The sequence below is a fragment of the Nicotiana sylvestris genome, chromosome 8 (assembly GCF_000393655.2).
Source record: "Nicotiana sylvestris chromosome 8, ASM39365v2, whole genome shotgun sequence".
Taxonomy (NCBI): domain Eukaryota; kingdom Viridiplantae; phylum Streptophyta; class Magnoliopsida; order Solanales; family Solanaceae; genus Nicotiana; species Nicotiana sylvestris.
Window position 1 is genome coordinate 222,669,310 of NC_091064.1, and position 22,084 is coordinate 222,691,393.

Consider the following 22,084-nt stretch of genomic DNA (forward strand, 5'->3'; position numbering starts at 1 on the left):
TTTATTTATGAAGAGTCATTTTAATATATATTTGAAGCTAAAATTAGATTAATTCAATTCACTAAAATTAAAATTTAAATATTTAAAAACTATATGAAAATTCCTATAAGGTGCAATTCTTCTCACGCCAATATGATAAAAAAAAAAAAAGGTTTCAAAATGTTGATCATATTTCAAACAGTAATCTTAAGAAATGAAATGTGTCACATAAATTAAAACATAGGGAGGTTTAAAAAAATTTATATGTAAACACAACTTCAATTACTTTGAACTTTCTCTTTCCTTTTTTTTTTTCCGCTTCAAATGACTTTTTATTTTTGGGGTATTATCACTTTTAACTCGTGCCAAAAACTATTTACATCTTTTAGCTGAAAAAGTGTATAAAATTTGTATATAACATACAGATTGTATATATATACAAAAAATATACAAATTTTATACATTTTCCGGCTATTATTTTTATAGCAGCTATACAGTATATTTTTCCTTTATTTTTACCAATTAAACTAAAATATTTTCCAAACACGTACATAATTTGCTATAAATAGAAGGGCTGCTCACCACTATCCGTCCATCGACCCTAGTAACATACTTTAAGCATCAGCGCCTCGCAAAAATGGAAACCACAGCCACCGGCGCCGCCACAACCACCACCGTCAACGGCGGTCTTCACTCCCTCAAAGTGAAACGTCTACAGCTCATCCTCAACCGTGCATTTGCACTTATTTACCTTTTTGCCATCCTAGCTCTTTTCTATAACCACACACTCAAACTCTTAAACTCTACTTCCTTTATCTCTTTCTCCATATTATTTTTAATATTAATTTCCGATTTAATTCTAGCCTTTATGTGGTTAACAATTCAATCTTTTCGTATGTGTCCACTAACACGTACTGAATATCCTGAAAAACTCAAAAATTTTAGTGCCGGAAATTTTCCGGCACTTGATATATTTATTTGTACGGCGGATCCTTACAAGGAGCCGCCGTTAAACGTCGTGAATACGGCGTTATCGGTTATGGCGTATGATTATCCGGTTGAGAAAGTTTCAGTTTATGTTTCTGATGATGGAGGTTCTGAGCTTACGTTGTTTGCTTTTATGGAAGCTGCAAAATTTGCTGTATTTTGGTTGCCATTTTGTAGGGAAAATAAAATAGTTGAAAGGTGTCCAGATGCGTATTTTAGTTCTAATTATTCTGAAAATTCTGAGACTCAGAAAATTAAGGTATGTTTTCCTTTTTGCTCTTTTTATTTTATTTTTATAAATCCATTCTAAGTTTTATTTTCAGCTGTTTCAATATGTTTTACGTGAAAACTCCTAAACCTTTGACATAAGGTCTTCATAAAGTCTTTAAGTTTGATATACCCAGTGGCGGACACAGAATTTTTACGCCACGTGGCACATTATTCTGCTCAATTAGTACCCCTAAAGGGTTTTAGTATTCAGGGTACCAGACCAACTGCTTTAAATTAACCATTTTCATGGCATATACGTATAATATATACAGGATTTCATCCGAAGTTTACGAGGTTCGGAGACCCCTCACCCATACACATGGGTCCGCCTCTAAATATACCTAAGAGATAACCACATGTGACCAGGAGGTCACGGGTTCGAGCCGTAGAAACAACTCTTGCAAAAATGTAAGGTAAAACTGCGTACAATAGACCTTTATGGTTCAACTCTTTCCCGGACCCCGCGCATAGCGGGAGCTTAGTACACCGGGTTGCCCTTTATTAAATTACTCTCCTAATATAAAATAACTTCACAATCAATGTATTAACTTTACGAATTAACTTTAACATGATATTTAAATATTATCGTGATTGATAAGTTACCAATAATCCTCGACTTCTCCAGATGATTAGAGTTTGGAGACATGTATACAGTGTATTTCTCTTTTTGAGTATTAGATTAAGTTTTATTTTAACAAAATATGCTTGTTTTGACTTGTTCATATTAAGACATAGTTAGTCATTTGATTTCCTAATTATATTAAAGTTCAAGTTATTGGTGCATGCCTGTATTTCTTGAAAATATGTGTCATCTGAACTATAATGCGATTATTTTAATATAAAGTTTTATTATTATTAGTTTTACTTTGTGATGAAAAATTCAAGAATGTGTGATGTACGTTAAATATCCGCAGAGATGGGGATTTAGATAGAGACCTTTGAACTATTTGCCATTTATACCCCATAACAGGTCACGTTCCACAACTCTTTGTTAATTACATGACAAAAAATGATACCATACAAATAAAGGCGGAGCCAAGATTTAAAATTTATAGGTTTCTATAGCGACCTAAGTAAAAATAAAATGAATAACTGGGTTCGCAATAAAAAATTATGAATATTTAATGAATTTTTTTAACACATATACATGATATGTGCAAAAGCTATTGGGTTCACGAACAGTAGCGGAGGCAGGATCTCCACGAAGGGGGTTTAAATAAGAATAAGTTAAATTTTTTTTTAGCTAGTGGGAATTGATCCTATGACCTTAGGAAGGTTTTGAACCCCTCGACCAATAAGCTACACTTTTGGACTGTTTTAAGGAGGTTCAAAACTTAATATATAAATATAAAAAACAAATTTGCCTTATATAAAGTATAATTTTTCTGGCGAAAGGGGTTCGGGTGACCCTTTTCTGCCCCCTAAATCTGCCCCGGTTCACGAAAATAAAAATGTAATAGGCTGGATCCGCTCTTAAGTACAAAGATGAGAAAGGTACAATAAATAAATTTGAAAAAGCAAGAAAAAGACATTAGGTTAATTTCTAGTAATATATTTTGGTATATTCATTGTCTATAGCAATCATTGAAGGGGCATATAGGGGCAAGGAAATCACGGAGAATAATAGCTAATTTTGTGTACGTAGTAGTAGGATAAGCAACTTGCACAATTTTCTTGACTAGTCTAAGGTCAAAAAGTTTATTTAATTTCAATATTTATCTGAAGATATTCCATTCTATTTCTCTTTGTCATTTTGCTTTGAATTCAATCCTTCTGACGCTATAGCCATGGAATGAATCAGATATTTTTTATCATCACTCATTTAATATATCGCAAAATAACGAATTAATTATATACTATATATATACACGTCATGTTTGTTGTAATCATGTGTTGATTCATAAATTTTGATTGCTAATAATAATGTCATAGCTCTTATAAGGACAGCTTATTATTTTTATTCTGCCCTTTGAAATTACTAAAAATATTCGGTGTAAAGGGAATTTAACAATTTATAATTTTTTATTTTTGTGCAGTTTATGTACGAAAACATGAAAACGAGGATAGAACATGTGGTTGAGAGGGGAAAGGTGGAGGAAGATTATATTAACAGCGAGGAAGAACGTCAAATTTTTAGCAAATATTGGACTGCTGGATTTACTCGCCATAACCATCCCTCTATTATTCAGTTTTGTCATATATATATATATATATATATATATATATATATATATATATATATATATATATTGAAAATGTAGTGAGTGCATTTGCATGCATCTACATCTGCATCCGGTGGGTTTCCGTAAGGGTATTCAGACTTGAAAGAATTAAAAAAAAAAACTCCAATAAAGGATGTTCAATATATATTATATACATTTACATCAAATATTTTACTTATATACATAGTATAATTTTTCGTAATATCTCGAGTTGACCACCCTTAACAAAAGGTGATTTCGCCCCTGTCTGCATCAGCTGCTAATAGTCTACATTTTGCCTAAAATGATTGGAGCAGGTATTATTAGAAAGTGGCAAAGACAGAGATATAGAAGGTCACGGAATGCCAAATCTTATTTATCTTTCAAGAGAGAAAAGCAAAAACTTCCCTCATTATTTTAAAGCAGGTGCCCTCAATGCTTTGGTAAGTAAAATCTCGTCAAATATTATACACTGACAGTATAAATAATTTTTACAAAATCAACATAGTTTGATCGGTTACAACAAGTTATTATAATCTTTTCTTGATTATAATACTTACGCTTGTATATAGTTATATGTAATTGTCCTTTAAGTGACCTGATTGTGTAATTATTTTTATAGCTTCGAGTATCGGGAATTATGACAAATGCACCAATAATTTTGACACTGGATTGTGACATGTACTCTAATGATCCATCAACACCTAAACGGGCTTTATGCTACTTTTTGGACCAAACATTACGGCCCAATTTAGCCTACGTCCAGTTTCCTCAACAATTTCATGGGCTTAACGATGCAGATATTTATGGTAGTGAGCTAAAAGGCCTATTTCATACTAATCCAGTGGGCATGGATGGGCTACGTGGGCCCAATTATGTTGGAACTGGATGCTTTTTTCATCGTCGGGCTTTCTTTGGGAATCCATCTTTGTTCGAGAAACCCGAAATTCCAGAATTATTCCCAGATCATGATGTGAAGAAGCCCATTCAGGCCCAAGAAATTTTACAGCTAACCCATCAAGTAGCAAGTTGCAACTATGAGAATGAAAGTAATTGGGGTTCCAAGGTGAGCTTTTATACTAAATTTACCCCAACTTTGCTAAATTCTTGGTATAACATTTTAAGTCAGTAAATATGGAGTATAGCTGCACTAACAACTTTCTTCGTGGCAAGTGGTTCAATTTGCCACGATATATATATATATATATATATATATATATGGCAAGTTCGAACCAACTCTATCAGTTCGAACTTGCCATATGTAAGATTTTGTTGCCACGAAAAAAGTTGCTAGAGCCGAAGCAACAAGAGCACAAGTCAGTGAATGTGGAGTATAACTGCAACAACAATTTTTTTTTCGTGGCAATCATTCGAACTTGCCATATATGTTATATATTTTTAAATCTCCTTGCGACAAGCCGACATATTCCAAAATTAGGTCAAAATATAAAATTGGCTAGTCGATCGAAACTAACTGTATTTTGCTAGTCAAAAAGTATATAAAATACGTATATAGCATACATACATATACAAAAATACATATTTTAACGGCTATTTTTTTGGAGCAGCTAAAAATATACATTTCTGTCAAAATTATGCAGATGGGCTTTAGGTATGGATCACTAGTGGAGGATTACTACACAGGTTATAGACTTCAATGTGAAGGTTGGAAGTCTGTGTTTTGCAATCCTAAAAGGCCTGCATTTTTAGGAGATGTACCTATTTCTCTTCATGATGTGGTCAGCCAAAACAAGAGGTGGTCTGTGGGCCTACTTGAAGTTGGTTTCTCAAAATATAGCCCATTAACTTTCGGTGTTCCGTCCATGGGCTTTGTTATGGCCCATTGTTATGCTCATTATGCATTTTGGCCCATTTGGTCAATACCAATTTCTCTATATGCCTTCATTCCTCAACTTGCTCTCCTCAATGGGGTTCCCATCTTTCCAAAGGTATGCACCAATTTAAGTTATGTACAAAATATAGCAAGCAAAAACACATAGTGAATAGTAACTTTAGTTCTTGATACATCACTTAGGGGTCGTTTGGTTGGAATACGATTTATACCGGTATAAGTTATGCCGGTATAAGTTATATTGGGATAAGTTATGCTGGGATTAGTTATGATGTGATTGTTGTTTATTCATTGTTTGGTATGTTGTATTAAGAATGACAAGTGCATAATTTCTAAAAAGAAAGTATAAGTTATACCGGTGCTAATTACCCCACCTTCTATAAGGTATAAGTTATCCCAGTATTAAAATTAACACCAGGATAACTTATACATGGTTTGCTAACCAAACCGAGTATTAAGGTGGTATTAAATTTTTATACCACTCTTATACCTTCTTATACCTCATATCAAACGACCCCTTAGTGTCTTTCGCATCCCTAAACTTCTGTTATTACTTGTTGTTGTGTTTGTTTCGGTTTTCTGATTGCATTCCTTAGTGTTGGTTTTGTCTTTTTGCTTCGGTTGTCAGATTGGTTTGCTTGTTATTGCCTCTCTCCTTTTTTCTTCCTGAGCCGGGGGTCTACCTAAAACAGCCTCTTTGCCTTCTTAAAGGCATAGATAAGGTTTGCGTACACTCTACCCTCCCCAGATCCCACTTGTGGACTACACTGTGTATATTGTTGTTTGTTTTTGTTGTTGTTCCTTATAGATAGGGGCGGATTTAGGAGGGCGGAAGAGGGTTCACCCGAACCCCCTTCGCCAAAAAATTACACTCTATATATAAGGCAAAATCTGTTTTATATCTTTATATATTATATTTTGAATCCCCTTGACATAACTTGAAGGCATAATTCTATAGTCAAGGGGGTTCAATCTTTGTGAGGTCACTTGTTCGATTCCTACTAGTCACAGTCCTTTTTTTATTTTTTGAACTTCCTTAGTGCAAATCCTGCCTCCCATTGCTTATAGATATAACATATGATCATCTAAAATCGCATTTCTTTTAAAACATTGGCTGCAGGTTTCAGATCCCTGGTTTTTCTTGTACGTTTTTCTATTTCTTGGAGCGTACGGGCAAGATTTTTTGGTATTTATGTCCGCTAAAGGGACATGGAAAAGGTGGTGGAATGACCAAAGAATATGGATGATAAGGGGATTAACATCTTTTCTATTTGGAACAATTGAGTATGTAACTAAACACTTAGGCATGGCTACACAAGGGTTTAGTTTGACAAGCAAAGTAGTGGATGATGACCAAGGTAAAAGGTATTATCAAGGAATTTTCGAGTTTGGGGTTGTTTCGCCTATGTTCGTTATGTTAGCAACAGCAGCAATAATCAATTTAGTAGCATTTGTCAAAGCATTAGTAGATATTTTCAAGGGTGATCAAAGCTTGGATGGTCTCTTAATCCAAATGTTTATTGCTGGTTTTGTAGTAATAAATTGTTTGCCAATTTATGAAGCTATGGTTTTGAGAGCTGATAAAGGAAGAATGCCTACAAAGGTCACTATTATCTCCACATTTGTTGTTGGTATTCTCTATATGGCATTTGCTTTTATTCTAAGAAGTGTGTAACAACAAAGAAGTTTTTTCTTCTTTTTTTTCCTTTGGACCTTTGAGCCGAGGATCTATCGGAAACAACCTCTGTATTTTCTAGCTAAGGGTAAGGTCTGCGTACATATTACCCTCCCCAAACTCGACTTATGAGATTATACTGAGTTTGTTGTTATTGCTGTTGTTGTTTACTTCGGATTTTTGGTGATTGTATTCACTAGCTTAGCAATAGAGTATCCACAGAGAATTAGTGTTCTTGTAGTCTTATTACTACTTAGGTTTAGTTGAATAAGCCAATATTAGATTTAGTTGATATTTCAGAAATAAAAGGATCATGGAGATCTCATAGAATGTATATTGTTGTATTTCTTTATATTCTACTGTATTTGAATCAGTTATGTTGAAGAATAATTAAAAGTTGTTGCAGAAAACATAAAACTGTTCAGGAATTGATATTTGCTAGTTTCTCTAATTAATACGTAAATAGATTTTGCATCTAGTTGGCGTGCGACAAGTTGAGCTCTTTTTGATTTCTATTCAAAAAGTGCATACACATATCGATTGAATAGCAAGCAAAAATTGGTGTTGCTACTATTTACACATGGAAAAGCACATCTATGAACAGTGGCGAAGCCAGGAATTTTCTTAAGGGTGTTCAAACTTGAAATAAGTAAAAAAAATAATCCGACAAAGGGTGTTCAATACATGTTATGTACCTCTAAAATCTAATAGTTTACCTATATAAACAGTGTAATTTTCCGACAAAGGATGGTCAAAGGGTGGTCAGGTGACCACCCTAACCCAAGTGTGCCTTCGCCCCTGTCTATGAACAGAGGCGGATCTACAATTATGAACCAAAATTTTATTTAGTTTTAAACTGGTTTATTGTTTAGTTAGTTTATAGTGGTTTGTTAAACAAGCAAGCTATTTACGTAATTTGCTACATTGTTTCATATATTGCTTGTAAATGTGAACTATGTTATAGCAGATAATCATTCTAGAAAGAAAAAAATAATTCAAAATGATGTTGTTTTGAGGCCCTGCTATCAGCTATGAACAAAAAAAAAAGAGTTTGATTGCTGCACTTACTAGTGGTTGTAGTTGCTGTCGTCTGCACAAAATTTTGGGTCTGCCACTATGCTGTGCTGTCGTCTGCACAAAATTCTGGGTCCGCCAATGTCGATGAACTAGCTTCAAGTTCAGCTCCCAACTTCTCCAATCTATCAGTTTCTTCATCTAAATCTCGAACTAAAGCATGATTAACACTTCCATCATCCTCACTAGCATGAATTTGCCTACCAGCAAACCATCGTCCATTCATCGCCTCAATCCACCTACGAGCATCCCTTCGATCCTTAAATTTAACCAAAACAACACCCTGTGAGTGATTTTCGCACACCTTGACTAATCCCACGGGCCCAAACTTTAAACACTCCTCTCGAACATCTTCCTTTATCTCAGAACATAAATTCTCATCCTCTTTCAATTCAACTGGTGTAAACATATATCGAAGTACAACTGTAGCTGAAAGAAGAGGAAAAAAAAGTTTAGTTATGGGTGCTCACTCCATATTTATCTAACTATTTTTATAATTGCCTATGCAAATTTACTAAATCCGGTTAAAAGTAATGGGTGCTCAAGCAACCATAAGTATCCATGTACATCCGCCGCTCCATGTTGTTTGTAGGAATAAAATTATGAATTTTCGCATAAAAAATAGGTAGCAGCACCTTTATTTATAATAGTATAAAACCCGCTTTAAGTAGAATTAGGAAATTCAATTTGGCTATAAATTTTATTTAGATATGAATTAGATAAACTAGTAAATACTAAATTCGGAACAAATTAGGTTACTATTTTGAATTATTCAAAAAGGTCTACCTATATTTTGGAGATTTTCGTAAAATTAACAGACTCATTCTAGAAAGATCTACTACATATTGGATTTATTGATTCCAGGGCTAATATTCATACGAAATAATTAATTCAATATTTCCATCACTGAAGTTCATGTCAAAACGAAAAATTGAGTTTCCGACAATTTTTTTTTCCATTTTCAATTTCCAATATTCTTTTTCTTTCGCTTAAAAAAAAGACTGACTGTCATATGTCTTGCCAAAACAAAACAAAAAAATTGTTATATGTAATTGTTTGACCCAAAAACATAAACCTTGGTTCAGGTAATTAATTTCAGTTAGACATTGATTAATCTTAGTTAAGAATAATATAATGACACTCATGTAATTAAGAGGAATAATTTAATAAGCAAAAGGTGAAACAAAAGAATCTTCCATCTGACAATGATTGAACAACAGAACCTCAAACGATTGAGGATTGAGAATCTTAATGAAAAAGTAAAGTCTTGTATTGAGTGAAGAATGAATTTTTTTTTTCAAAGTGTTTTCTTACAATTGAATCTCACGTGCCTCTATTCTCACTGTTTCTTCTATTTATATGAGACACATTCCTAGTAAACCCTAATAGTACATGGACAGAGAATATCCACGGAATATTTCCTTTAATACCCTATTTTGAAAACTAACCGTTACAGCTTCATTGACGATGCTTGAGCTCGACCATGACTGGCACCCCGACCTCTACCCACGGCACGAAAACCCTTTCCTTAGTATTATTTTATTTCAAATATTCTAGAGTGGATTTTGATCCATACAGTAATGTCATATCTTATACTGTATAATATATATGTAACACTTTTGTGTGCTATTTTTTTTCTTCTTTTTACTGAGAAGTAAATAAAAGCATGATTTTGCAAAGTTCCATCTAATAATCAGATTCTGATGTGTATAAAATGGTATCCCCTAAACTTCTCTGCTAATCTATCATTCCTGAACTCCCAATGCTAAATATACAATTCAAGAAATGCAGCAAAATTAGGCCTTAATACTGATAACAAGAGTTTCTACATGAGAAGAATCTCTTTCACTATTTTCAGTAGTGCCAGAGGATGAACTAGCACTAGAAAATTCTTCGATTATCACCACATGTTGCTCTTCTCTGCTAATATTGGCTGTGTTAATCGTTCTATCGCGTTGTTCACTTTCCTCTTCAATATCTAATCTGACTTGATTGTTATGTTCAAGATTAGAAGCTGGTTGCTGTTGAGGTTGCGGATTTTGTCTTGTAATAATAACATGACATCTACAAAGAGGACAAGAGAAATTCGAACGAAGCCAATGGCGTATGCATTCGACATGGAAAATGTGTTTACAAGAAGGTAACTGATGCAACTCTTCTTTGATCTCAAATTCTCCCAAGCAAACACAACACCTGTGACAAAATATCTCATAATTGTAAGTACTATATTGACAAAAAATTGCCTTAAATTCACCCTTATAATGCTGTAGTATGTTCAAATAATGAAGTCTTTGAACCACATAAAAGGGCAGCCCGATGCACTAAGCTCCTGCTACGCGCAGGGTTCGGGGAAGGGCCGGACTACAGGGATCTATTGTACGCAGTCTTAGACTGCATTTCTGCAAGAGGTTGCTTTTACAGCTCGAACCCGCGACCTCTTGGTCACATGACAACAATTTTACCAGTTACGCCAAGACTCCTCTTCAAATTTTTGAACCACATGTTAGCTAAAAATCATTATCAGAATCCAGGCACCCTTTTATCTGTAACTTTTGGCAGCATTTAGTTTGTCTATATTCTAAAATTATAGTCCTGAACTAAGATATGAAGTAGATAAAAAGTTATAAGGACTTGTCTAAAGTTTTAAGGATGAAATGGAACTCTTAAAATTAAAAAAAGGGCAGCCGGGTACACTAAGCTCCTGCTATGCACGGGTCCGGGGAAGGACCGAACCAGAATGTGCATTTCTGCAAGAGGCTGTTTACACGGCTCGAACCCGTAACCTCCTGGTTACATGGCAACAACTTTACCAATTACACCAAGGCTCCCATTAAAACTCTTGAATTAAAAAAGGGCAGCCGGTGCACTAAGCTCCTGCTATGCGCTGGGTACGGAAAAAGGCCGGACCACAAGGATCTATTATAAACAGTCTTACTCTGCATTTCTGCAAGAAGCTGTTTTCGCGGCTCGAACCTGTAACCTCCTGATCACATGAAAACAACTTTACCAATTACACCAAGGCTCCCGTCAAACTCTTGAATTAGACCTGTCAAATTTTTTGTATAAAGACTATGGATTTGTCCAGTAGCACAAACAAAAGTTAACTTACTGGGAATCTCTCATCATTGAATCTTCATCAAATATTACTACAGGAAGCTTGTTCTTGAGCATCCCCTTTATATCTACCTCACCCTGCAAAATAAAATAAAAAAACTATTAGCAAACTACCAATTTTTTTAGTTTGTATACTATGGTTCTTGAAATATTATGAAATTTAAACATAGACTAATCAGCTAGGAGATATTTACTGACATGAATAATAGCATGAGTTGAACTCCTTGTAATTGTTGTTGCAGGGGAAATAGAACCAATAGAAGCCCTTCTTTTGAGATAAAACAAGTAAAACAAAAGAAACAAAATTATAGAAAAAAGTATTGGAATTGAGAAGATGAAAGCTTGATAAAGTTTAAGTTGAAGTGCTTGAGGATACAAATGAGGTGGACTAGGAGACTCAGGGATCCCCATTGAACCAAAAACTCTTAAAACTCAGTTTGTTAAAAGGTTTAATGAGAAAGATTATAAGGCTATAGCATTATATATAGGGCAGCTCGGTTCACAAGATATCCTGTATTCATGCAGGATCAGGAAAAGAACCGCACCCTAAGCTTTATATATACAAATAAAGATAACAAACATTGTATCAGGATACCTTAGAGTTTAGGGTTTAGGGTTTATAAACCCTAAACATTATAGCATTATATATAGGACAGCTCGGTACACAAAGTATTCTGTATTCATGCAGGATCCAGTAAAGACCGCCCCCTAAGCTTTATATATACAAACAAAGATGAAAAACATTGTATCAGGAAAAAATGAAAAAGGTTAAAAGGTATGTTTATTTTGGATTTTAATTGAGATTTGATAAGGACAGTACCAATAATGCTTAGGAGACTGCTAAAATGTGTAGTGCTTTTGAGATCAAGTAAGTGATCAATATAACATGATTACTTTATTTACACTTTTTCAATGATGTGACTTGCTCATAACTTGCCACTGAGATTTTATATCATACAAAAAGAAAAAGAAAAGGCAATAATTCCAGGTCCCTCAGCCCACTCTTTCATCTTCATCTTTTTTAGCATAGGATTCAATCATAGTTTTCTCTTTGGAATAGCATCTGAAAACTATACATAGGTTACAGGAAAAAGTCACAATTTACTACTCTACTATACAAAATATCTTAAGTTTATCATCTGTTATATTTCTGAGCCGATGGTCTATCGGAAACAACATCTTTGCCCTATCGGGATAGAGGTAAGGTCTGCATACACACTACCCTCCTCAGATCCCACTTTGTGAGATTTTACTGGGCCATTGTTATTGTTGTTGTTGTTATCATCCATTATATTTTAGGGCAATTCATATTTCTTGCCGTTAGCCAATCACCTCGTATTTGATGTTCTTGACTTTAACGGAGTTCTAACGTGGATTGGATGGATTCTACGTGTCAAATTAATTCAGGAAAATGGTTCAAATTTACGCTCTACTTTTGACTATGGTATAAAATTTAACCTTTGTTATACTTTAGGTGTAACTTTGTTAGGCTCAAGTACAAATACGAGACGATTTGCTAACAATAAGGGTATATAAGTAGCGTAAAATTAAGATATAGTTAGGATAGAAAAGAGGTACACTTTTTTACCCTTTTGCTTTAGGTATATACAAATATCTTACTTTCTCACTTGTCTTTTGACAAGATTCCCATAAACATAAGTTGTCTGATAATCAATCAACCTCAAAAGATTGTCATCAAAGGTGGTGAGCACTGATCAGATAAGCCTAACTTACCTTTCAGTTATTACCTTGTCATGTAATTGAAAACCAATAGTGCAACTGTTTATTGGGACAATTTTGCTGAAACCTAACTTCACTAGATATTTCTCAATCTCTATTTTCTTGAGTTTTCAAAATCTCATTGGGGTTGGAAGGTAAAAGTCATTCTTGAATTTAGTCAAGAAATAGATGATTTTCTTATATAAATTTGGAAAGTACTTTAGTGCTCTGCACAGAGTCTATCGGAAATATCTCCTCCTCCTTCCTAAGGTAGGGATAAGATCCGCGTATATATTACCCTTCCTAGATCCCACGTGTGCGATTTCATTAGATTTGTTGTTGTTGTTGTTGCTGTCGTTATTGTTGTTGTTGTTTTGTGCTCTGCACAATCAGTGGCGTACGCAGAATTTTTTGTAAGCGGTGTCACATTTAAAGAAGAAAAAAAATTACACCTTTTCGACAGCGCTTCGACCATGATGCATCCGCTCGGGTGTATATCTTATACTTGAAAATACATTTCCTTTCCCTTAGTTAATGCATTCATTTTGAATCAAGTAACTATAGCAAAAGATCACATATTTGGTTACACTGTACTCCAAAAAAAAAAAACCGAGTTGTCAATCTTTCAGCGTCAACCTTTAAGGAATTTAAATTAATTCCTTTACTTTGTCGATGTTGCTTCGACCATTGGCCGTTTCTTTCAAGTTAGATGAATTTTGAGATTCTGAACTTGATTTTGAAAGTTTGATAGATGCTTTAACATAATTTATTAAAATTTAAGTTGAATTATAAATAAAAGTATCTATTTGAGAACCCCGAATAATTTATAGAGTACACTTATAAAGTAAAACTATTTTAAAAAGTTCTAACAAAAAAGTAAAAGAATTAAAGAATAAAAAAGTAACAAAATAACTTAATTGACCCAAAATTAAAAAGAAACAACAAAAGCCAAAAGTGTTTAACCACTGAATGAAACACTTTCCAAAAAAGTTCGAACTCGTGACCTTCCCTAAAGAAATCAAGCGCTATACCAATTGGCCAAGAAGCGCTGATGGAAAGTGGTGTCACACTTAATAATTTATGTAACTTATATGGTATTTTGCAAATTATTTATATATACATTTAACAAAAATTTATGACGAAGCGGTGTCACGCGACACCGCTTCACTCTTGCTGGATCCGTCCCTGTGCACAATTAGGGGTAATTTCTTTAGATTTTTTTATTTTATAGTTTTGGTGTCCATACAACTTGGGCGTGCCTCGACTGTTCCATCGAGTACTTGTTTTCTACCAGACAAGAGTGGGTTGCTCAAGTGGTGAGCACCCTCCCCTTCCAACTAAGAGGTTGTGAGTTCGAGTCGCCCCAAGAGCAAGGTGGGGAGTTTTTGGAGGGAGAGAGCCGAGGGTCTATCAGAAACAGCCTCTCTATCCTAAAGTAGGGGTAAAGTCTGCGTACACACTACCCTCCCCAAACCCCACTAGTAGAATTATGCTGGATTGTTGTTATTGTTACTTGTTTTCTACCGACTACCATCGGCACATGTACCAAATAACTCTCTCGCCAAGATTTAAACGGATGAAAGCAAATCCTTAGTGATAATTCTTTTATATAATCTAAAACATTTGGAATTTATTCTGTTTGACATCCACAAAACGAGTGGTTCTTCCACATACTACACTCAAAGTGTTGCACATAAATGAGTTTTTTTATATGAAAATAAATAAGAATATAGTACAAGTGGCCCCTAAAACATGTATCTATTCATATGCACCTATCACTGCAGTTTGATTCCATAAAAGGGTCCCATCCATAAACTTGGAAATGATATATCACATTTGCAGTCTCATCCACCAAGGCAAGGTATATTCTCAAAAAAAAAATATATAAAAAAAAAATTAATTACTTTAATCTTAAACTAGATGGAGTATGTATCCATTCTACTATATTCATGTTAATTTGAGAACATTTATCACACTGAACATTTTTACGCTGGCTGTCAACTTACTGCAATACTCATCTTTATGTCAGCTTGGAATTGACAATGTTCTTCAAGCTCGCATGAGCAGAGTTTCCAATTTTTTTATTGTAATTATTATAATTTTCCTAGCCAAGAAGAGAACAAAACAATTCCATTTTAGGGTATTTTAGGGTATATCGACTAATATTTCCTATGGTCTAGCTCATGGCTTGTGCTAAGTAGCAGTGTAAGAGGTATCCAAGGGTGTAGCCAGGTCAATAAAGTGGGACGAAAATCATGGAGATTAGGTTTTATTTTGTAACAGAGACAAAGAATACAAGGTAATTTTTAAAGTTTCGATGGACGGAGTTACTCCGTAACTGTATTGGTTGGATGTAGCAGGTACTCGATAGAATAATCGAACTATGCTTAAATTGACCCGAACAACAGTCGAAAAAGAAACAAAGAAGAAACTAGCAGTCATTAGAGATTGACCTTTAAGTCAGCCAAAGGATAAAAAAAATACTATCTCAATTTAATCATGTGCTCATAAAGTGATTCAACTTTTCAAATGAAGACAAGTTTACCAATTGTTAGAAGACTTGTATATGAAGAGCAAACATGCATTAGTGCAAAATCTTGTTTCCTGGTCAGGGTGAGCACTAGCCGCCGATGACGGGGTGATCACTTAGATTAACTAATTTAAATAACAAAATAATTGTTAAGAAATATCTTCAATATGCACTATTTGTTAGAAACGTAAAAATCAGGTGTCATACGAAAGCTATCTAAGCAAACCTTGAGCGACGATAAATCATACAACAAAGGAGAAATATACCAAAAGAGACACAAACATTTAACGTGGTTCGGTCAACTGACCTACGTCCACCGCGGAGATGAGCAATCCACTATATAAAAAAGAGTACAAAACATCGAGAGAACAACCTCACGAAGAGGCAAACACAAGTGACGCACTAACACTTGTCCCGAAAAGTTCTCCCCCTAAATACTACTCTCAATCCCCTATGGCTACATTGTGGATGCTACTGAATGAGAAGGACGAACCTTCAATTTATAGAACTCCAAACTTTTTCCTACAAGAAAAAGGACTAGCCAAGTATAGGAGAATTATAATTTCCTTCTACAAAAAGGAAAACTCAATTAAGGTAATTATATTGCTCTTTCCTTCAACAAATAGAAAAACCAAATATGATAATATAATTATGGCAAACACCTGACACTATTATGTCAAACCTACTAGCTCTCCTTTTTCTTGACATCACAGTGTCAAGTTGCGCGCATCTCAATTATTTCTTTTAGTATCTGCTACCTTTACAATACAAATTTTGCCGAATATCTATTATCTACATCACACAAGTATCGGGACTCTATCCATCAAAATTTAGACACAAACAAATTATGAATATCTACTTTCTCATGATTTTCAAGCATATCTTGGAATAAAGTTCTACTATTGTTTGTGGGATGGAGAAGATTTTCATTATTTTCCCCCTCTCAAAGTGGACATTGAGATCATCTTCAAATGACACCATTAAATCTTGGTTCTCAAGATTTCCCATAAAGCAAAAGAAATCAAAGAAAATTAAACTTATCTACTATAAAGTAGCCTGACTTTGGAAAAAATTCTTACAAATCAACAATATACTGACTATTTTATGATTGGATGTTCTGGTGGAAGCCAACACACTTGTCTTAAAGCAATCAGCACAAAAATTTGAACCAAATGTCTAAATCACAACCCACAAAATGGTTAGTCCTACTTTTGGAAGCCATGGCAGTTTAGATAGAGTTTTTGATCAATATTGTCCCTTATCTTTGTGGGTAGGTGTATTTTGATTCCTCAAATATAACCTTGAGCATATTTAGTCCCTTAAGTATGCTAAAGTGGAGCACTTTTAGTCTCACTAAAAGAATCTGTCCAAGATCAATTACGGGGTTGGTTTCGGCATTCATCGTCTTTTTAATTTGCTTATCGAAAATATTTTATAAACAAACACCCACTAATAGTACAAAACTGGTAAATTTAAGATTTTAACGTTGAAACTTTTACTTTTAATAATTTCGGTTGATTTTTTCAAAAAGAAAAGTTAAAATTTGAAAGAAAAAAAAATAGTGCTGCTAAGGTTACTTCTAGGCATATTATTGAAGCAAACAAATAACCAGATTATATTATTATTTTTACCCCGCGCCAGAAACTATTTACATCTAATAGGCGAAAAAGTATATAAAATTTGTATAATTATTGTATATTAACATACAAAACGTATATATACAAAATAATATACAAATTTTATACTCCCTCTGTTCCAGTTTATGTGAACCTATTTCCTTTTTGGACCGTTCCAAAAAGAATGACATCTTTCTAAATTTGGTAACAATTTAGCTTAACTTACAATTTTACCTTTAATGAGAAGCTTTTATAACCATACAAATACCCTGGGCCCCTTTTTGACTTGTTTAGGACCACAAATTTCAAAAGTCTTCAATTTTTCTTAAACTCCGTGCTCAGTCAAATAGGTTCACATAAATTGGAACGGAGGGAGTATATTTTTTCGGCTATTATTTTTACAACGGTTATACAGTGTCATTTTCTCATTGAAAATTGGTATAGACGGGGATATCTTCAAGGTCAAAATTTTAGAAGACATTATCTAAAAATGAGGAATTAAAGTGATAATTTGCGTTATCCAATAAAAGGAGAAAAAAGTTTTGCTTCAGAGCAGAAGATTTGCTTCATGAATCAGAGTTGGTTACCACTGTTAGTTTTTGAACACATTATGTCAGTGAGCCTAAAGGTGCTTCACTTTAGCATACTTAAGGGACTAAATATGCTCAGGGTTATATTCGAGGGACCAAAATAGACATATCCTCAAAGATAAGGAACAATATTGGTCAAAAACTCGTTTAGATAGGGCAAAAGGGCATCAACAAAAAGAAAAGAATACTGTTTCTCAACTTCCTTCAGTACCAACAGTCAACTTGGGCTCATAAACAAAGTTCAAAAAGTGTCCAATTACAACAACACACCCAGTAAAATCCCACTAGTAGGGTCTTGGAAGGGTAGAGTGTACGCAGACCATACCCCTATGCCCTGTGAAATTAATCGAGGAGCACACAGTTGACCTCGACACCATGGTTAAAACACAAGTGGTTTTAAATTCTATAATAAAGAGAAATTGTAATCTGACCTGACAACCAAAGACTCAAGAAAAGTAAAAATCAATAATCATCTTTACACAGGACTATCAACAACAACAACAACAACAACATCCCAGTATAATCCCACCAGTGGGGTCTGGGGAGGGTAGTATGTACGCAGACCTTACCCCTACCCCAAAGGGCAGAGAGGCTGTTTCCAGGAGTTACACAGGACTATCAAGTGCTCAATAATGCTCTACTATTATAGTTCAGCCAAATTGGAGGATATTAAAGCAGAATGTAATGGCAACTCCAGTAATATAAATAATATATTACAAAAAGGTACTGTTTTGCTTTGAAAAAGACTAAAACATAGGAGAGATGAGATGAGGAAAACCTGCCTCCCCCCTGTAATTGTCTTTTACAGCTGAAAAAATACAAATTAAACAAACTAATTAAACTAGTATTTCCTTTTCCTAATCTTGAAAGTGGATGATCGGATAACATCATCATCAGCCACCATTGTTGCCTCAAGGGCTGCAATGGATTCAGGTTTGGTAAAATAGGTGAACAGGAGGTAGATACCGTCCAAGTATGTATTTGTCTCTCCAGCTTTATTTTTTTTCCTAATGCTGTATGCAAGTGGAATAACCCCTCGATTGAAGACCTCGACATACATACCACCACCAGCAACCAGCAACTGCCCAACAGAAAGAAAAGCAAAACGACATTGGAGGACTTATGAAAACACTTGGTCTAAAGACTTAAAGACTTAATAGTTGCATCATCATTCATGAAATAGCCAGTATTGTGTGCAACTGAAATTGAAGGGAGATAGTGTCGGAACTTGATGTAACTCCATAAAACAGTTGCAATGAATCTATAACGCAAACAATTACATGAAAATTACTTACTCCAGGACAAGTTGAAGCATTAACACTGCAATAAGAATATACATATTGTTTGTAGCTTCAGGTGAAAATCCGAGCAATAACACTGTACAGATTTCTCAAGTTAACAAAGTTAATATTTAGGAACTTGTCCCTTAAATTAGAAGACATAATTCTATGGTTAGCTTTTCTTAGTATGTCTAATCAGTTAATGGCTCAGGAAGGGCATGAAATTGAGCAACCAGAGACTCAGAGATACTGAACCTGGTTAAAAATTAATCACAAAAGGAATAAAATATTCTTGTTAGACAGAAATGGAACTAAAAAAGAAAGTGAAAAAAGAGCTACTTTGAGTTCAAAGGATGCAAAAAAGGTTTAAAGTCGGCAATAGTTTGTGCAGGTGGAGACAGCGAGTTGTGTGGGGTAATGGAGACTTGGAGAGCCAACAAATCATAGCTTTTCCATTGGAAACATAGTGGTTAAAGGTTGCAGATTCAGTGGTTAAAGAAAATCATCTCTCCCTCTGTAACTGTTTTGCTTCTCCATCTTTTCTTCTTTTTCTTTATTTTTTTAACTCAACCACCTAATATCTTGATTACCCAATCAATGATCAAACTAAGGCGAAACATAACGATTTACCGGTACTAGCCAAAAATCATAGAAAATCACAAAGTAGTTGCATATGTTGAAGGTGATGATAATTTCGTTAAACCACTAAATGCCACTGGTAAGAGGTAGAGTATTAAGAACATTATAAGAAAAGGGGAGAATTCTAAGAAAACCTCTTTCCTAGGCATGCTTGACTTACTGCAGGCCACAGTGATTAGCAAGGGGCGGATGCAATGTTGCAGCAGCGGGTTCATCTGAACCCAGTACTTTCAACGCGAAGCATAAAATATGTGAAAAAATCCACTGAAATTTCAACAAATTGCAGATATGAACTCATAATGAACCCATAATTATAAAAATACAATGGGTTCAATGCTAAGAACCTTAGAGGATGAACCTATAGAGTTTGAATCCTGAATTGCCTCTGAATGAAAGTATAACACAATATCTAGCTACTACAAAGAAACTTAGAGCCATCCACCTACATCAAGTTTTGTGCCTGTGCGCGGAAATATCTTACATCTATTTGGACTCAAGCAACAGATGGAAAAAAAAAAAAGATTAAAAGCAAAGTCATTCCATGGGAAAAAGAATAATGAAAATGTAGCAGAAGCCAAGAAATAATTTTCTTCGTTACTCGGATCATATCTATGCCAGCTTAAGTTATGGTGAAATATGAAATTATGCACCGCAGTTCTAAGAGTTTTATTGGATCAACAGCTCAGATTATTAGACGGAGGAAATGGAAGTGTATTCTCTAATACTCCTGTGCTTAAATTATCAATTGCAAAGCTCAAAACTTCTTTTGGTTTCATGCTTCCACCCTTTCACAATGAAAAATAAAATAGAGGATTTTGTAGCCAAGAGAAATAAGAACTGAAGAGAAGAGTAAGCAAGATTGAGAGTCGTATACAAGGGAATAATTACGCTCTCTACATGGCTACATTTTCACCGTAACTAATCTTTTCATTATGAATGCAAACCGAATAACAACTATTTTTCTTCCTCGATTTGTTGTCCCTAGCCATCTTCCTATTCCAAATGAGTACAAATTATCTCCATTTGAATCATTTCTTAATTCACATGGAAACCAGCTGAAGCGTATCAAATGACAAAATAGGCAGCTTAACTTCAAAATACTTACTCCATCTGTCCTAATGTGTGGCACTCTTCACTTCTTATTCATTAACTTCAACAAACATATCAAGAAACAATTTTTCATCATTTGGATACGAAGAGAAGTGCAACTTATAATACTTCTCGTGCAGTTTTCGGCATCCAAATTTTAATGGGGTATTATCACTTTTAGCCCGCGTCAGAAATTATTTACATTTGGTAGCCGAAAAAAGTGTATAAAATTTGTATAATTTTTGAATATAACATATAGAATGTACATATACACAAAAACTATATATATTTTTGGTTATTATTTTGAGAGCGGCTATATAGTGTCATTTTTCCAATTTTAATTATAGGAAAATGAATTAGCCTAGCTCATTTTTATCTCAAAAAGTCAGTCAACAAATTGACTGTAAATAAGCATAAACTGCAAACAAATTGTGAAAGATGCAGTATTAGATTCAACAGATAAATGTTTAGCACTCTGAACTTCTACGACTCTCACGCTCAAATAGTAAAAAATCAGCAATTGCAAACTCAAAATTTACAAACGAAAATCAACTAGTTTATATGAACGCTCTTTCCTTTTTAGTCTGTCCAAAAGTAACATTTTATATCTAGAAAAAGTCTAACTTTAACTTCTCATTTTTCAGTCAAATATTCTCACATAAATTGGGGACGGAGGGAGTATAAAAAATTGCATAAATTCATAATTCATACCTCTTCGTATTTCTGGGTAAGAGCAAGTCTCTCATCTTCAGACATGTCGGGTCTCAAAACCGCCATAGTTTCATAAGGGCGTAACCCAGGAGGACACTGCGGCTCCTCTTTATCTTCAACGGCTGAAATCCCAGACCAAGGTGTAGTTGCTGGTGGCTCATCATCTCCGCCTCCGAATCCACCTTCAAAGAAAGATCCCGAAAATTCTAGAGTCTGGGCCTTCACTATTGGTCCAGATGTCTTACAAGTTTTAGTAAAAGGATGTGTGAGTGAGAGAATTGAAGGTTTAGAAGAGGAGAATGCGGAGAAAGATGGGAATAGTGATGATAAAGAAGAAGACGCCATTGTTGCTGTTTCTTGTAGAGAGATAAAGTGGATAAGGAGGGAAAATTTATTCCCAATTCCAACATTGGTAAAACTTTACAAGAGAAAATTTATTGGCTTTCCTTTAACCACCCCCACAAGACTTCTAAATATGGTTGTACATAATTTGGTATCCAAGTCGAAAATTTTGTTATTTGGTATTCCGTATGGTATTTGGTTTAAATTTTAAAAAAATTGGTATTAGATATGGTATTTAATATTTTAAAATGAAATACTAATACTGTATCGAAATATATATTATAACAATATACATATGAGAGCCATTGTTGCACCTACAATTGATTCACAAAAATCAAACACGGAAGGAAAAGAAGACAATTCACACACAAAACCAAATATATAGTTAAATCCATTTTTTTAGCTCTCGGTAACGG

General features: G+C 34.4%; 3 protein-coding genes across 3 annotated transcripts; 1 reads left to right on the forward strand and 2 right to left on the reverse strand.

Moving 5' to 3' along the window:
• Positions 1 to 559: 559 nt before the first annotated feature.
• Positions 560 to 7,298, forward strand: LOC104245663 (cellulose synthase-like protein G3). Its single transcript, XM_070153220.1, has 6 exons — positions 560 to 1,225; positions 3,273 to 3,422; positions 3,752 to 3,880; positions 4,060 to 4,503; positions 5,039 to 5,386; positions 6,410 to 7,298. The coding sequence occupies exons 1-6, from the start codon at positions 617 to 619 to the stop codon at positions 6,962 to 6,964; spliced, it is 2,235 nt and encodes a 744-aa protein (XP_070009321.1). The 5' UTR covers positions 560 to 616; the 3' UTR covers positions 6,965 to 7,298.
• A 1,992-nt stretch (positions 7,299 to 9,290) lies between these two features.
• LOC104240712 (probable E3 ubiquitin-protein ligase RHA4A) lies at positions 9,291 to 11,735 on the reverse strand. The gene is made up of 3 exons (XM_009795586.2): positions 11,351 to 11,735; positions 11,148 to 11,230; positions 9,291 to 10,231 (listed from the first exon to the last, which is right to left on the reverse strand). The coding sequence occupies exons 1-3, from the start codon at positions 11,561 to 11,563 to the stop codon at positions 9,835 to 9,837; spliced, it is 693 nt and encodes a 230-aa protein (XP_009793888.1). The 5' UTR covers positions 11,564 to 11,735; the 3' UTR covers positions 9,291 to 9,834.
• Positions 11,736 to 18,289: 6,554 nt separating this feature from the next.
• Positions 18,290 to 21,742, reverse strand: LOC104240711 (small ribosomal subunit protein bS6c alpha-like). Its single transcript, XM_009795585.2, has 2 exons — positions 21,327 to 21,742; positions 18,290 to 18,688 (listed from the first exon to the last, which is right to left on the reverse strand). Exons 1-2 carry the CDS (start codon positions 21,669 to 21,671, stop codon positions 18,449 to 18,451), a joined length of 585 nt encoding a protein of 194 aa, XP_009793887.1. The 5' UTR covers positions 21,672 to 21,742; the 3' UTR covers positions 18,290 to 18,448.
• Positions 21,743 to 22,084: the final 342 nt, after the last annotated feature.